Raw genomic sequence first — 16,781 nt, 5'->3', positions numbered from 1 at the left:
GTAACATGAATATATGGTAAAAACTATATTTTAAAATGTCTCCACATTTAAGAAATTTAAATTGGAGGTCAAAATATTTCCTTTCTAAATTTCTAGCTAAATTTAACCTTGAGATGAGTGGCCTAACTGCACTACCATTCATTGCCCACTTAGCACACAATTTAGAAAATAAATTGGGGAAATACTATGGATTGGCTTAATTCTATTTTTCTTACTTTCTATTTTTCTTCTTTGTTAGTTATTCTAGACAGCAACCTCAATCTGATGGATTAGCTCAATTGTAACACTAACTCTGTTTCTGACATTTTATTTTTAAACATTAAATTCCTTTATCTCTAAAACAGTGAAAGCAACCTATTTTTAAAATCACTTTTCAATTAATCCATTATCATAAGAACAAAATGCAAATGCAATAAAACAAAAATATCACTGGTGAAAGTTTATAATACATAAGGCCAGCAAAATCTCCATTACTTCATCTGATATTCTTAAAGGTAAAGACAAGGTAAAAAGTGAGCTCTAAAAGCTGCACACACCACTGTTATAAATGTGGTAAAAATCTTGGTATTGATTAACTTCTTGCATAAAATATGTATTGTTCATATCTTTAAATTATCTAAAAGTAAATCACTCACAAAAGACTAGTATTATCAAGTACACAAATTATTTTCCTTCTGAATTTAACAGACTATCAACTATAACTGAAAACCAGCAGAACCATATGCATGGTCAAGCCAGAAATCTGGAAGTCATCTCTCACTTCACAAACCCAATCTGTTATGAAATTCTGCTCATTCTACCTTAACCCATGTATCTCAGATATGTCTACTGCTCTCTACTGTCTTAATTAGTTGTCCTCATACTAGCTATGAGGGCCAGTACTGAAGCTTCCTAACTATCCCACTCCAATCTATTCTCCATACAGTAACCAAAATGATCACTGTGAAATAGAAACACAATTAAGTCACTGCCTGCTTTAAAGACTTCAACGACTTTTCACTGTCCTAAGAATGAAAACCAACATTTGCATGCTCTTTCATCAACCATTTCTCTAACCTCTTCTCAATCACACCCCACCCCATCCACTGGGTCCAAAACACACCTGTCTCTCTCAGTCCCACCCAGCTCTTTCACCTTAGGGCTAATTACCATTCTCTCCACCTGAACTACTTGGTCCTGACTCTCAAATGGCTGCTTCTTTCCATCCCTTCAGTTTTCTGCTCCTCAAAAAGGCATTCCTTGCCATCCCAATGCACAGCAGGTGCCCTCGTTACTATATTACTTTATCTCATCAACTCATGTTCTGTACACTCAGAGTGCTTATCACAAATGACCATTATACCTTTCTTGGGTGAGGAGGGATTTACTTGTTTAATGTCTGTTTCTCCATCTGGACTGTAGCCTCCTCCTTGAGGGCAAGTCCCCCATCTTTTGTTCACTTCTATTTTCCCAGTGCTTCGAACAGTGCCTGCCTTATAAAAGGACTCAGTAAATATTTATGAATGAATGAGAATGCCATTATTACTAAATGCTCAAGATTACTTTCTTTTAAAAAATTGAGAAATCATGGCCAAGCAAAAGTAAATAAAGCAGTTACCCGAGATGTTGTCAGCATTTCATCACTGGAAAGTAGACACTCACAGAAGTGAGGTGGAATTGACAAAGGCGCTAACCAGGAGTACCAATAAGTCATAACAAAATCTGAATACAATGAATTTAAAATAATATGCACAGAAACACAGATTTTATCATTTGAAATGGGAGTGATTAAATGTTTGGCTGTCTACATTATATATTAGACTATCAATAAAAGTCATTATTATTGGAGTTACCCCCATAAAGCCCTTCTCATTTGCCTTATTCTTCAGCATTTTTACATCAAGTCACAAGCACACAATATTATACTTGTTCTCTCATTGTTTTCCATGGTCACTAGACCTTCCTAATATACAGTCTAATCTGGACTCTTCTACCTTTTCGGTATCTCTTTTAAACGGAGTACAGCAAGACGATGGTCCTAAATAAATGGTTGCATGTTGATTAGTAAAATAAATGAGTGAAATCATTCACATATAAATAAAGGTTTCCTTAGTACATGTTCACTAGTATATACTACCTTTGTATCCATTATTCAGTTAATATACTCTGTATTATGGATTAATTTTCATTACTTTTAAAGCTTATTAAAACCATATCTTCTATAACTCAGGCATACCTTACAGTTTCAAAAGATACATTTGATTCTTTGTATAAATACGCTATACATATGAGTGTATAATATTCTTTATACACTTTGATTCTTTGTATAAATATGTTATACATATGAGTGTATAATATTCTTTATACACTTTGATTCTTTGTATAAATATGATACATTTGATTCTTTGTATTATACACTCATATATATAGCATATTTATACAAAGAATCAAATGTATCTTTTGAAACTGTAAGGTATGCCTGAGTTATTGAAGATATGGTTTTAATAAGCTTTAAAAGTAATGAAAATTTGTATAAAATTTTCTTTAGAATATTTTAAATAGAAAGTAAGAAAATAAAAAAAAGTGTATAATATTATTTATACACTCCCATGAAATTAAGGTTTTGGGGGAGCTGTTACTTAACTTCCTTTATTGTGAACTCAACAAAAGGATTTTTGCAAAGTAATTTAGAGACCTCTAAAGTTCACTGCTCTCTTTCATCTTTTATTCTTGCATATGAAACTTTGGATATCTAATATGCTTTCTGTGGACCAGATTTCACCTGCTCAATGCAAAGTGTGCAGCATGCAGTATTCTTAGCTATAAATCTAATTTGCTTACTTACATTAACTCTGTAGCCAAGAGGACCTAAATACCTGTTCCTTTCTGCTATTGTTTAACTGGCACTTCCAGGTGTCATGCTGACAAGTGTAGGTCAGTTAGTATCACTGAAATTGAACGTAAAAATAAACCTGGTCTGTGTGGGCCTAATTCCTTTGAAACATGGCATGATTCTGGGAAAAACAGATATAAAAAAGCTTGATTTACTTTTGAATCACATGCAATGCCAAAATAAATATCATCTTAATTCACCATTGTAATCAGTCAAAATGTTCACAGTGCCTGCATAGGTGGGCATCTCATGAAAATAACATGGTATGTCCCTGATCTAAATCACAGTAACTAGAACCATGCTACACATGCCTAAAAATAAAACTCAAGGACTCAATAATAACTTCAGTATTTTAAACACATAAATTAAAAATTATGACAAGAGCTATATCCAAATAAAAAAACAAAGCAAAATCTACCAACCTCTATTAGCAAACATAATCCTCATTAGTAGGTAACCTCACTGACCCCATTAGTAGGTAAACTCTTGGAGGACACACACACTGATGTCTGTTTTATTCATTCAAGTTCTTATAAAGAAAAGCACTTTGCACATAAGTACAAATAAATAATTACTAAATATTTAATAGTTGAAATTATTTAATTTTATATTAATAATCAATAAATATTAGTCAGAAGAAAGAATGTAATAGATCAAACATTTTTGTTCATAGCAGAAAAACTAATTCTGAAGAAATTTATAAAGCAATAAATTACATACACATCTAAAATTGTGATGGCTATAATTCAATCTTTATCTGATGATTCTTCAGAAGTCATCATAGGGTCAATTATTAGGAATATCAGCTCAATTATATTATCAATGTTATACAAATACTATTAATATAGATTTAAGTCAACAGAATACTAAATACTTTTTTTTAAGAATAATTAAGAGGTGTTTTTGAGCTACTAAAAACTACCTTTAGTAAAATGTCTCTACTGAGAAAATGACTAAAGAAATTTTACAACTTAAGATCTGGATTTCTCCATTTCCATCAGCTAATTTCCCTAAATATTTTCATTATAATTCAAAATGTATATAATAACACTTCCTCCACTCAATTTTTAGGTGCAAAAGATCAGCCATCAAAGCTCCAAAATCCTTTCAACAATGACAACATGCTACTGGGAAAAAATGGGAAACTCCAATCTTATTTCATACCAACTTACTCTGACTTTTGGCAACACTCTCCGAAGCGTCTCAGTGGGATTCTGTCGCATCAAAAATGGGAGATTTGCAATCACACTTGTTCCTTGGACATCTTGACCAGCACTTACAAAGAAAACACAAATTTAAAATTTATAATTATAAGCTGAATTCCTCTGCACAGTTATAAAAAGTATGGACTAATTGGAAAAATGACTGCTTTGAATGTTAAGCACTCAGACTTCTAAGTTTTAAGCCAGAAATACATCATTTAGATATAAAATTAAAACCAAAACTGAAATTTCATTAAGCAAATCTTATAACAAATACATGAAGATATTAATTATGCTTGTGCTGAAACAAGATTGTCTATTGTTTTATATGTCTTAAGTCTAAAAGTTTCGAGACTATTATTAAATACATATTTTTTAATTCTACCTCATTTTTTCCTGTGACCTGCCAGTTTGCCATACTTTATAAAAATATATAAATGGTAACATTTTATTATGGTAAAACATTAATAGTCATAGCAACAGGGACAGCAATAAAATCAACTACAGCAAAATCATACAACTTTCTCTTGGTACAGTGAAATCACTTGTTACACTAGATTTGACTCCATGTCAGAAACTTCTTAAAGATACACTCGATACTCTTAAAGATCAGCAGGGTATATTTACATAATTCCTTTTTAAATTAACATTCATTAAGGAGTTATCAAAATAATCTCAGCAATACTCTAGTGGCCTAAATACCTTGAAAAAAATGTTCAGATTCTTCCCAAAAAAACCATTTCCACAAACAGCAAAAAACTGTTTTCAAATATAACCAAAGTGGCCTAAGTTCTGAAAGTACTTGAAATATACATATATAGATAGATAGATAGATATAGATATATATATCAAAAAGATGCTAATAAACATGACATCACCTCAGAGGGAAATTCCACCTGTTCTTAACTGACACCAATTTAAATATTGATAGCTGATTCCATAATATTTACTTATTGATTAGAATTATTTTTACTTATCTCTTCAAATGGATTTGTAGTTATACATACATAAGACTTTAATACATGTTTTACATAGTTTTTAAAATAATATTATTTTTGCTTTAGAGTAAGTTCTATTAGAAAGAAACATATTCTGATTCTAAATGAAGCTGCCCTGCCATGAAGAAAGGCTTTTTCTGTTGCTATACGGTAAGCTATGAAATACAGGACATCATAATCATTCCACTGTTCTCATCACTCTCTAGGAGAATCCTTTAATAGACAAAATTCAGAAGGAATAGCAAAGGGTGTGAAATAGAGAACCCATGCCAAATGGAGAGAGGATCAAAAAAAGAGAAATCAAAGTTGCACAGAAAAATACTATTTGTAGTGAACTGAATGGTGGCCCCCTAAAAGATATGTCTACATCTTAATCCTAGAACCTGCGATTATTGTCTTAATTTTTAAAGGGCTCTTGAGATAAAGAGATTATCCTGGGTTATCCAAACTGTCTAGGCCCTAAATCCAATAGCAAGTGTCCTTAAAAGAAAAACTCAGAGAATAAAACACAATAGATGGCCATTTGACCACAGATGCAGAAATTTGAGCAATACAGCCACAAGTCAGGGAATGGTGACAACCACCAAAAGTTGGAATAGGCAAGAATGGATTCTCCTCTAGATCCCTGCTGACATCTTGACTTCAGACTTCTGTTTTCTAGAACTGTGACAGAATAAATTTCTATTATTTTTAAGCCACCTGGTTTGCGGTAATTTGTTACAACAACCAGAGGAAATAAATTTACTACACTGCTAAAGAACTGAAAGAGAATAATCTGAAAGAAAAAGAAAATGACAATGCCTGGCCCAGGGTAGAGGTTCAATAAATATCTCTTGAAAACATGAATGAATAGATGGCTAACTAGATGAACAGATGTCAGCAACATTAAATATTGAATGTTCAGTGAATTTTATTCACTAATTTGCAATTAAGATAAAAAAGGGTATAATCTCTAATACCTCATGGAGGTGAAAACAAAACTTTTCACAGGAAGGCAAGAAAAAGAAAACAGAAGCAAAAAAAGAACAAATAAAAAATAAAATGATACACTTTAGCCTTAAAATATCAACAATTACATTAAATATAAGTGGTCTAAATATATCAATTTAAGACCGGAATTGGCAGAGTGGATTTTAAAAATGATTCGACTATATACTGTCTACAAGAAACTCACTTCAAATATAACAGTATCAGTGGTTGAAAATAAAGAACGGAAAATAATGTATCATAGAAATGTGAATCAAAAGAAAGCAGGAGTGGCTATATGAATATCAAGTAAAGTAAATCTCAGAGAAGAGAAAATCACCAGAGACAGACAGGGACATTATAAAATGATAAAAGAGATGAATCCACCAAGAAATAGCAAACCTAAGTGTGTATACAACAAACTGAGTTGCAAAATATGTGATGCAAAAACTGATGAGACTGAAAAGAAAAACAGACAAAAATACACAGGTGCAGCTGGAGATTTCAGAACCCATCTCTCAACAACTGACAGAACTACACAGGGAATCAGCAAAGATACAGAAGAACTCAAGAATACCATCAACCAAGATTTAGTAGACATTTATAGAACACTCTGTCCAACGGCAGAATACACATTCCATTCAAGTGCCCGAAGGATATATATCAAGACAGACCACAAAACAAACCTCAACAAATTTTTGAAAATTTAACTAATACAGAATTTTCTCTAACCACAATGGAATCAAACTAGAAGTTAGTAAAAGAAAGGTAACAGAAAAATCTCCCAACTCTTGGAAACTAAACAACAAACTTCTGTATATTCCCATGAATCAAAGAGAAAGGTCTCACGGGAAATCAAAAAATACACTGAACTAATGAAAATAAAAAATCAACATTTGTGGGATACAGGTAACATATTCAAAGAAGGAAATGTAACCATTAGAAAAAAACAGAACATCTCAAATCAGTAATCTAACTTTCCACTTCAAGAACCTAGAACAAAATAATCACAATACAAGCAGAAGAAACAAAGAGATGAGATTAATAATAAAAATAGAAAAAATAAAAGGAAGGAAACAAAGACCTAGTTGTTTTAAAGATCGATAAAAATAAACTAATCTCAGCAAGAATGACAAAAGAACAAGACAAGACATGAATTACCAACAACAGGATTGAAACGGTAGGTATCTCTACAGACTGCAGAAATCAAAAGGATAATAAGTGAATGCTATGAATACTTCTATACATATAAATTTGAAAACTTAGACAAACTGGTCCAATTCTTTGATAAACATAGTCACAACTTATCCAATATGAAAGAGATAATCTGAATGCTCCTACAACTATTAGAGAAATTGAATTAATATTTTCAAAGTCTTAAAAAATTTTCCAGGCCCAGATGGTTTCAATGGAGAATACTACCATTTAATGAAAAATTAACACTATTCTACACAATCTCTTCCAGAAAAGAGAAGAGGAGGTGGCACTTCCTAAATCACTTCATGAAGAAAAACTGCAAAGCAGTATACCTCATATATATAGATGCAAAAATATTTAACAAAATTTTAGCAAGAATTATATACCATGATCAAATGAAGTTTATTGCAGGGATGCAACGCTGGTTCAATATTAAAAATCAATGTACTCCATCACATTAACAGGCTAAAGAAGAAAAATATCACATGATCATACCAATTCAGAAAAAACGTGACAAAAGTCAACACATGAACACTGAAATTACAAATTCAATATAATTTATAATCACTCCAAAAAACTAACAAAATATGTACAGAAGTTGTAGGCTGAAAATACACAATGCTGAAAGAAATCAAAGGATATCTAAGCAATTAGAGAGGCACACACTGGGAAATTCAGCATGGTAAATACGGCGATTCTCCCCAAAGTGGTATACAGCTTTAACACAATTCCTATCAAAATACCAACAAGATTTCGGGAGACATAGATTATATTTTTTCTAAATTTGTATGAAAAACCAAAGGAATGAGCATAGCTGAAACAATTTTGAAAAAGAGGAATGAAGTAGGAGGAATTGTGTCCACCCACTGTTAAGACTTATTATATAGCTATAGTAACCAACACTGCACAGTATTGGTGGAAGGAGAGAGACACAGATCCACAGAACAGAAGAGAGAACCCAGAAATAGACCCCCACACATATGCCCAACTGATTTTTGGCAACAGTGCAGAGACAATCCAGTAGACAAAAGACAGCCTTTTCATCAAACGGCACTGAAGCAACTAGATATCCACAGGTGTTTAAAATTAAAAATAAAAAAAAACTGACACGACCTATGCCTCACACTAACTCAAAGTAAATCACAGACTTATACTTAAAACATAAAATTAATCACTTCTCAACCTTTTCACTAAGATCAAGTGTGAAACATATAACAATAGACCTGTCAGGAAAAACATGGGCAAATAGCTTCTAGATCTAGGGCTAGACAAAGAATTCTTAAACTTGACAGTAAAAGCATGATCCACAAGAAAGAAAAGTTAGACTTCATCAAAATTTAAAACTTTTGCATGGTGAAAGACCCTGTAAAAGGATGAAAAGACAAGCCACAGACTGGGAGAAAATATTTGCAAATGAATGTTTGAAAAAGGGCTAGTGTCGAGACCATATAAAGAACTCTCAAAACTCAATAGTAATAAAATACACAATCCAATTCAAAAATGGGTAAAAGACATGAGGGAACATTTTACTGAGGATGATATACAGATTGCAAATAAGCCCACTAAAAGATGCTTAATTCATTAACCATCAGGCAAACACAAAGTAAAAGGACAATGAGATATCACTACACACTTATCAGAATGGCTAAAATTTTTAAAACACTACCAAAAGCAAAAAAACTGGATGACTCATTGCTGCTAGGAATGTAAGCCGGTACAGCCACTCTGGAAAACACTTTGGAAGTTTCTTAAAATATTAAATATGCAACACCATACAAGCCAGCAATTGTACTCTGGGGCATTTATCCCAAAGAAATAAAAATTTCTGTTCACATAAAAACTTGTGGATGAATGTTTATAACACCTTTATTTGAACAAAACAACAACAAAAAAAAGATATGAAAACAATGATATGTCCTTAAGTGAAGAAACGGATAAATAAACTGTAGTACACCATACTGTGGAACGCTACTCAGCAATAAAAAGGAAAAAAAAGAACTATTTATATGTGTATCCACCTGAAGAATCTCCAGAAATTATGCTAAGTGAAAAAAATTCAATCCCAAAAGGTTACATACCGTATGATTCCACTTATATAGCATTCTTGAAATGACAAAGTTATGCAAATAGAGAACAGGTTAGTGAATTCCAGGGGCTAAGGAGAGATACAGGAGCAGGAGGGAAATAGGTGTGACTACACAAGTGTAATGTGAGAGATCCCATGGTGATGGAAATCTTATGTATCCTGATTTTACCAATGTCAACATCCTGTCAAGATGTTACTATAGGGGGAAACTGGATAAAGAGAACATGGGTATTTCTGTATTATTTCTTACAACTGTATGTGAATCTATAGTTTTCTCAAAATAAAAAGATTTTTTTTTTTTTGAGATGGAGTCTGGCTCTGTCACCAGGCTGGAGTGCAGTGGTGCAATCTCGGCTCACTGCAACCTCTGACTCCCTGGTTCAAGCTATTCTCCTGCCTCAGCCTCCCGAGTAGCTGGGATTACAGGCACGTGCCACCACGCCCGGCTAATATTTTGTTTTTATTTTTTAGTAGAGACAGGGTTTCACCATGTTGGCCAGGATGGTCTCGATCTCTTGACCTCATGATCCACCTGCTTCAGCCTCCCAAAGTGCTGGGATTACAGGCGTGAGCCACCACACCAGGTCAAAAGGGTTAATTTTTGGAATCAGTCAATGTAACAGAATTTTCAAAAAACACATGGATACCTCACTGCATGTGGAAATCTGAGAAATCCAGTATGTACCCATGATTTAAAACTATCAGCAAACTACAAATAGAAGGGAACTTCTTCAACCAGATAAAGAATATCTACGACAAACTTAGAGCTAGCATCATACTTAATGGTGAAAGAAAGAATACTTTCCCCCAAATCAGGAACAAGGCAGGGATGTTGACCATTACCACTTCTTTATTTTAATCCATAAACACAATATTTATCTTTGTTTATTTATATCTTTGAATAATTTATTCAGTTTTATGTAATTTTTAACAAACAGATCTTACACACATTTTCTTAGATTCGTATCTAAGCACTTTATTTCTATAGGTTTTTGGGGAACAGGTGGTGTTCGGTTATATGAATAAGTTCTTCAGCGGTGATTTCTGAGATTTTGGTGCACCTATCACCCAAGCAGTGTACACTGTACCCAGTGTGTAGTCTTTTACCCCTCACACCCCTCCCACCCTTTCCCCATGGTCCCAAAAGTCCACTCTATCATTCTTATGCCTTTGCGTCCTCATAGCTTAGCTCCTGCTTATAAGTGAGAACATACGATGTTTGCTTTTCCATTCCTGAGTTACTTCACTTAGAATAATAGTCTCCATCAAGGTTGCTGCAAATGCCAATATTTTGTTCCTTTTTATGGTGAGTGTGTATATATATGTATATATATATATTTTATATATACACACACACATTTTCTTTATCTACTCATTGACTGATGGGCATTTGGGCTGGTTCCATATTTTAGCAACTGCAAATTGTACTGCTACAAACATGCATGTGCAAGCATCTTTTTCATATAATGACTTCTTTTCCTCTGGGTAGATACCTAGTAGGTACAGAATCACAGAATGGATAAGAATTCACCAACCAGCTGCTGTCTTCAAGAGACTCACCAAACACACATAAGGACTCACATAAACTTAAGGTAAAGGGGTAGAAAAAGATATCCCATGCAAACGGTCACCAAAAGTGAGCAGGAGTAGCTATTCTTACATCAGACAAAACAAACTTTAAAGCAACAGCAGTTTAAAAAGACAAAGAGGGGCATTACATAATGATAAAAAAGACTTGTCCAACAGTGAAATATCACAATCCTAAATATATATACACCTAACACTGGAGCTCCCAAATTTATAAAACAATTACTACTAGACCTAAGACAGCAGCACAATAATAGTGGGGGACTTCAATACCTCACTGACAGTACTAGAAAGGTCATCAAGACAGAAAGTCAATAAGGCAACAATGGACTTAAACTATACCCTAGAACAAATGAACTACAGATGATCTACAGAACATGCTACCCAACAAATGAAGAACACACTTTCTATTCATCAGCACATGGAATATTCTCCAAGAAAGACCATATGATAGGCCACAAAACAAGTCTCAATAAATTTAAGAAAATCAAAATTACATTAAGTACTCTCTGAGACCACAGTGGAATAAAATTGGAAATCAACTCCAAAAGGAACCCTCAAAACCATGCAAATACATGGAAATTTAATAATGTGTTCCTGAATGATCATTGAGTCAACAATGAAATCAAGATGGAAATTTAAAAATTCTTTCAACTGAATAATAGTGACACAACTTACCAAAATCACTGGGATAGAGCAAAAGCAGTGCTAAGAGGAGAGTTCATAGCATTAAATGTCTACATCAAAAAGTCTGAAAGAGCACAAATAGACTAGCTGAGGTCGCACCTCAAGGAACTAGAGAAACAACAAACCAAACCCAAACCCAGCAGAAGAGAAGAAGTAACAAGGATCAGAACAGGACTAAATGAAAGGGAAACAAAAAAAAAAAATACAAAAGATAAGTGAAACAAAAAGCTGGTTCTTTGAAAAGATAAACAACACTGATAGACCACTAGCGAGATTAACCAAGAAGAGAGAAGATCCAAATAAGCTCAATTAGAAATGAAACGGGAGATATCACAACCAATACCACAGAAATACAAAAGATCATTCAAGGCTACTGGGAACACCTTTATGCACACAAAGTAGAAAACCTAGAGGAGATGGATACATTCTTGGAAGTATACAACCCTCCTAGATTAAACCAGGAAGAAATAGAAACTCTGAACAGACCAATAACAAGCAGCAAGATTGAAATTGTAATTTAAAAATTGCCAACAAAGAGAAATCCAGGACTAGACAGATTCACAGCTGAATACTATCAGACATTCAAAGAAGAATTGGTACCAACCTATTGAAACTAGGCCATTACCACTATCCAACACTGTGTTGGAGCTCTGAGCCAGTGCAATAAGGCAAGAAAAGGAAATAAAGGACTTACAGATTAGAAGTTTAATTATCTTTATTCACAAACAACATAGTTGTCTATGGTGAATATCCTAAATAATCTACAAAATGGCTAGAATAAGTGAGTCTAGCAGTATGCAGAATACAAGGTCAATATATAAAAGTATCTCTACTTTTATATATTATATTCTCCATATAATAGAAAAGAAATATAAATTATAATTTTAAAAGTAATCTAATTTACATTAACATAACAATATTGATATGGGAGGGGGTGCAGGGAAGTGCCAGGAAGGGAAGGGCTATTCCCTGACTAGGGTACCACCCCTGGGCCTGTGCCCACGGACCTAGGTGAGGACAGGAACTCCTGCCTTCACGTCCAAATTCTGCCATTTCCCAAGACCACCCTGGCCCACCACATCCTCATCCTGTGCCTATAAAAACCCCAAGACCCTAGCAGGCAGAGACGCAAGTGGCTGGACGTGGAAAAGAACACTCCAGCGGAAGGACACACACGCAGCTAGATGTTAAGAGGCCGTCAAGAGGAGCGCATCCGCATAAGAGCACAATAACAGGCACTGGCAGGTTCGCAAGCCATCAACCCCCGGAATGAGGTGGAGTTTGGCTGGGGCAGTCAGAGGAGAGTGCGGGCTGCTAAGCAGCCCGACTCCAGGGGAAAACTACCTTTCCACTCTGTCTCTCTTCTGGCTCCCCCATCTGCTGAGAGCTACTTCTACTCAATACAACCTTGCACTTATTCTCCAAGTCCACGTGTGATCCGATTCTTCCAGTACACCAAGGCAAGAAACCCCGAGATACAGAAAGCCCTCTGACCTTGCAATAAGGCAAGGGTCTAATTGAGCTGACTAACACAAGCCGCCTACGGACAGCAAAACTGAAAGAGCACCCTGTAACACATGCCCACTGGGACTTCGGGAGCTCTAAACATCTACCTCTAGACACTGCCATGGGGTCGGAGCCCCACAACTTGCCCGTCTGCATGCTCCCCCTAGAGGTTTGAGCAGTGGGGCACCAAAGAAGCAAGCCACTCCCCCACTGCACGCCCTGCGAGGGGTCTGGGGAACTTTTCCTATTTCAATATGAAATATATTTGGAAAACTTGACAAAAGATGTTTAAGATTTATAGACCAAAAATTACAGAACATGCTGAGAGAAATAAAGAAGAACTAAATATATTCAAGTATCAAAGACTCAATACTGTTAAGATGTCAATCTCACAAATTGAAGACAGATTCAATATGATCCCCTTCTAAAACCCAGTAGGCTTTCTGCAGAAATGAACAAGCTTATTCTAAAATCTATATGGAAATGCAAAGGATATAGAATAGCTAAAACAAATCTGACAAAAACAAAGTTGTAGGGCTAATACTAGCAGGTTTGATTTTAAAACCTATCACAGAGCTACAACAGTAGAGCTACAACAGACAATGTCGTGCAATACTGGCATATGATCAATGGAAAAGAACAGAAAGTCCAGAAATAGACCCAAACATAAATGCGCAATTGAGTTTTTAAAAAGGTGAAACGACAACTCAATGAGGAGATGATAATCTTTTCAACAAGTGGTGGTGGGACAATTAAATAGCCGTATACAAACACAATGAGTCTCTCCTCAACCTGAAACAATAAACAGAATTTAATTCAAAGTGGATCACAGGCCTGAATTTAAGAGCCAATAATGTAAAACTTCTAGAAGAAAACAGCAGAAAATCTTAGTGACCTTGGGTTTGACAAGATTTCTTGAAGAAAACACAAAAGGTAAAGTATAAAAAATTTAAAAATCAACCAAATAAACTTCATCACAATTAAAAATGTTTGTTTTTCAAAGGCACTGTTACAAAAATGAAAATGTAAGCCATAGACTGGCATAAAATATTTGCGAAATAAATATTTAGCAAACAACTTGTATTTAGAATATATAGAGAATTCTTAACTACAAGAGTAAGAACATCCAATAAAAAGCAGACAAAAGATTTGAACACCTCACCAAAGAAAATATAAAAATGGCAAATAAATACATCTTAAAATGCTCAACAAAATTTTAATCGTTAGGTAAAATTACATTACAACCACAATGAGATATCACTACACATTCACTAAAATAACTAAAATTATAAGGACTGAACGTGCCAAATGTTGGCAAGGATGAGGAGTAATGGTCCTTTCACATACTACTGATGGAATATAAAATAATACGATCATTTTGGAAAAGTTTGACAATTTCTTTAAAGGATACACATACACCTACCAAACCACCCAGACATTCCATACTTAGACATTTATCCAAGGGAAATAACAGCATATGTTCACATAAACACTTTAATGTAAATATTTATAGCAGCTTTGTTTGTAATACATAAAACAATCCAGATGTTCACTAACAAGTGGATAATCAAATTATTATATTCCATACAGTGATATATCCATATAGCAATAAAAAGAAATGAACAAAATCATGGATAAACTTCAAAACAATTACACTGAATGAAAGAAGCCATACAAAAAAAATAATACTACTGTATGTTTTCACTTACAGAAAATCACAGAAAATACAAACTGAACTATAGTGGCAGAAAGCAGTTTTTGCCTGGGAATGAGGAAAGGAGAATGAAAGCTGGGTTACAAAAGGGACATGGAGAAATTTTCAGAGGTGGATATGCTTATTATCTTGATCATGGTGAGGGTTTCATGGGAATACACATATGTGAAAAGTCATCAAATTCCCCATTTTAAATATATGTAGTTTACTGTACATCAATACCTCAATAAACTGGTGCAAAATAAAGTATATAAATACAAAAAGACTGATGAAAGTACCCCTATGAAGATGGCAGCAGTGAACACATCATTTTTTAAAATTTCCTGAATCCCTCATTAAAAACAGAGCAACTAGGACAAAAATAATAAAATTAAACAAAATAAATAAAATAAACCATGCATAACATCTACACCATAACTACGTGATAAGATTTCCCACACAAACCAAAAATGCATGCCACGTGTGAATGGCAGCTAAAACTGCAAATGGTTTTGTATCCTCCAACAGCTGATGAATTCAAGTCCATAGTAACATCTGAGAGGACCAAGCAGTCTTATCCCCATGAACTTTCAAAACTTCTAGAACAAAGACCCAAGATGAAGAAACATTCTGGGAAACAGAATCCAAGTTGAGCAGCAGAGGAACAACGAGAAGGTCCACATAAAAGTACAGGAGAGAAACAGAACCGAGAAACCTCACAAAGTAAGGTATCCTAATTCAAACACTATACAAAACAACAAAAAAGGGAGCTCTAGAGCCCTGAAATTAGAAAAGCTATCCTGAACCACACCTCCTAAGGTTTATGAAAACTAATTTCACATAAAAATGAAAAATAAGGATCATGATTAAATTACACGGATAGTTAATTTTTAAAGAGAGAATAAGGAGCAGACTAATATTCCCAAAGACCATGAAAGACATAAGCAAACTACAGGTAACTATAACCTACTATTTCTCCACAAGCAAAGAAATTTTTAATGTGTAAGATATGAAAAAACACATGAATCGTAATTATGAAAACTCAGAAATGAAGTGATAGAACTCAGGAAAGAATTAGAAGAAAATATTTCAAAAAAGACTAAACTAGAAAGAAGAAAAAGATGAATAAACACAATAATACTTCAAGAGAAATAAAAGGTGAAAAGAAGAAAAATTTTTAAATAAAAAAGATTTGAGGCCAGGCACAGTGGCTCATGCCTGTAATCCCAGCACTTTGGGAGGCCGACGCAGGCAGATCACCTGAGGTCAGGAGTTCAAGACCAGCTTGACCAACATGGTGAAACCCCGTCTCTACTAAAAATACAAAAATTAGCTGGGTGTGGTGGCGAACACCTGTAATCCCAGCCACTTGGGAGGCTGAGGCAGGGGAATCACTTGAACCCGGCGGGTGGAGGTTGCAGTGAGCCAAGATCATGCCACTGCACTCCAGCCTGGACGACAGAATGAAACTCTGTCTCCAAAAAAAAAAAAAAAAACCTTTGAAAGAAAGTAATACAGGCTTGAGAGAAAGTAATATATAAGATAGACAAAGAAGATCTAACAACTTTCAATAGGAGTTCCTGAAGAAGAAAACCAAAACCAAAGCAAGGGAAGGAATTTTTTTTAAGTCAAAAAAAAAAAAAGATTCAAAAGCACATACCACAAACCTGAGAAAATCAATCCAATATAACCAATACTGAGATTTACTGTTGAATCTTAAAGAAAAAGAAAAATCCTTTGGGCATCCAAGCAAAATAAGCAAGTTACTTAGGAACAAAAAGAAAAGCAAATTATCATTAGACTTTCACAGCAATAAGATACAAGGAAAGCAAATAATACTAGTCTACAGGGTGATATTGCTCACTATAAATAGGACATGAAAAAACATAAAAAGAAATATAAATTTTGTAAAATTATAAAAAATTATAATCACCATAATCTTTAATTTCTATAATTAATTTATATCTGGCCCTTTTCCTACCCAGGG

At 34.3% G+C, this 16,781-nt stretch overlaps 1 protein-coding gene across 4 annotated transcripts in view; it reads right to left on the bottom strand.

The window, feature by feature from the left end:
• PPP4R4 (protein phosphatase 4 regulatory subunit 4) overlaps positions 1 to 16,781 on the bottom strand; it is a 105,541-nt gene that overhangs the window by 67,008 nt on the left and 21,752 nt on the right. For 3 of the 4 annotated variants that reach the window (XM_024925525.4, XM_008958244.4, XM_003832814.5), the window contains exon 3: positions 4,045 to 4,147. In XM_024925525.4, coding sequence (XP_024781293.1) covers positions 4,045 to 4,147 — 103 coding nt within the window. Of the gene's footprint in view, positions 1 to 4,044; positions 4,148 to 16,781 lie in introns of those variants that run through there. The other variant, XM_008958243.5, reaches the window with a different exon arrangement.

Source organism: Pan paniscus, chromosome 15 (genome assembly GCF_029289425.2).
Source record: "Pan paniscus chromosome 15, NHGRI_mPanPan1-v2.0_pri, whole genome shotgun sequence".
NCBI classification, from domain to species: Eukaryota; Metazoa; Chordata; class Mammalia; order Primates; family Hominidae; genus Pan; species Pan paniscus.
Note: the sequence above shows the minus strand (reverse complement) of the source record. Positions and strands in the feature narration are given on the sequence as shown.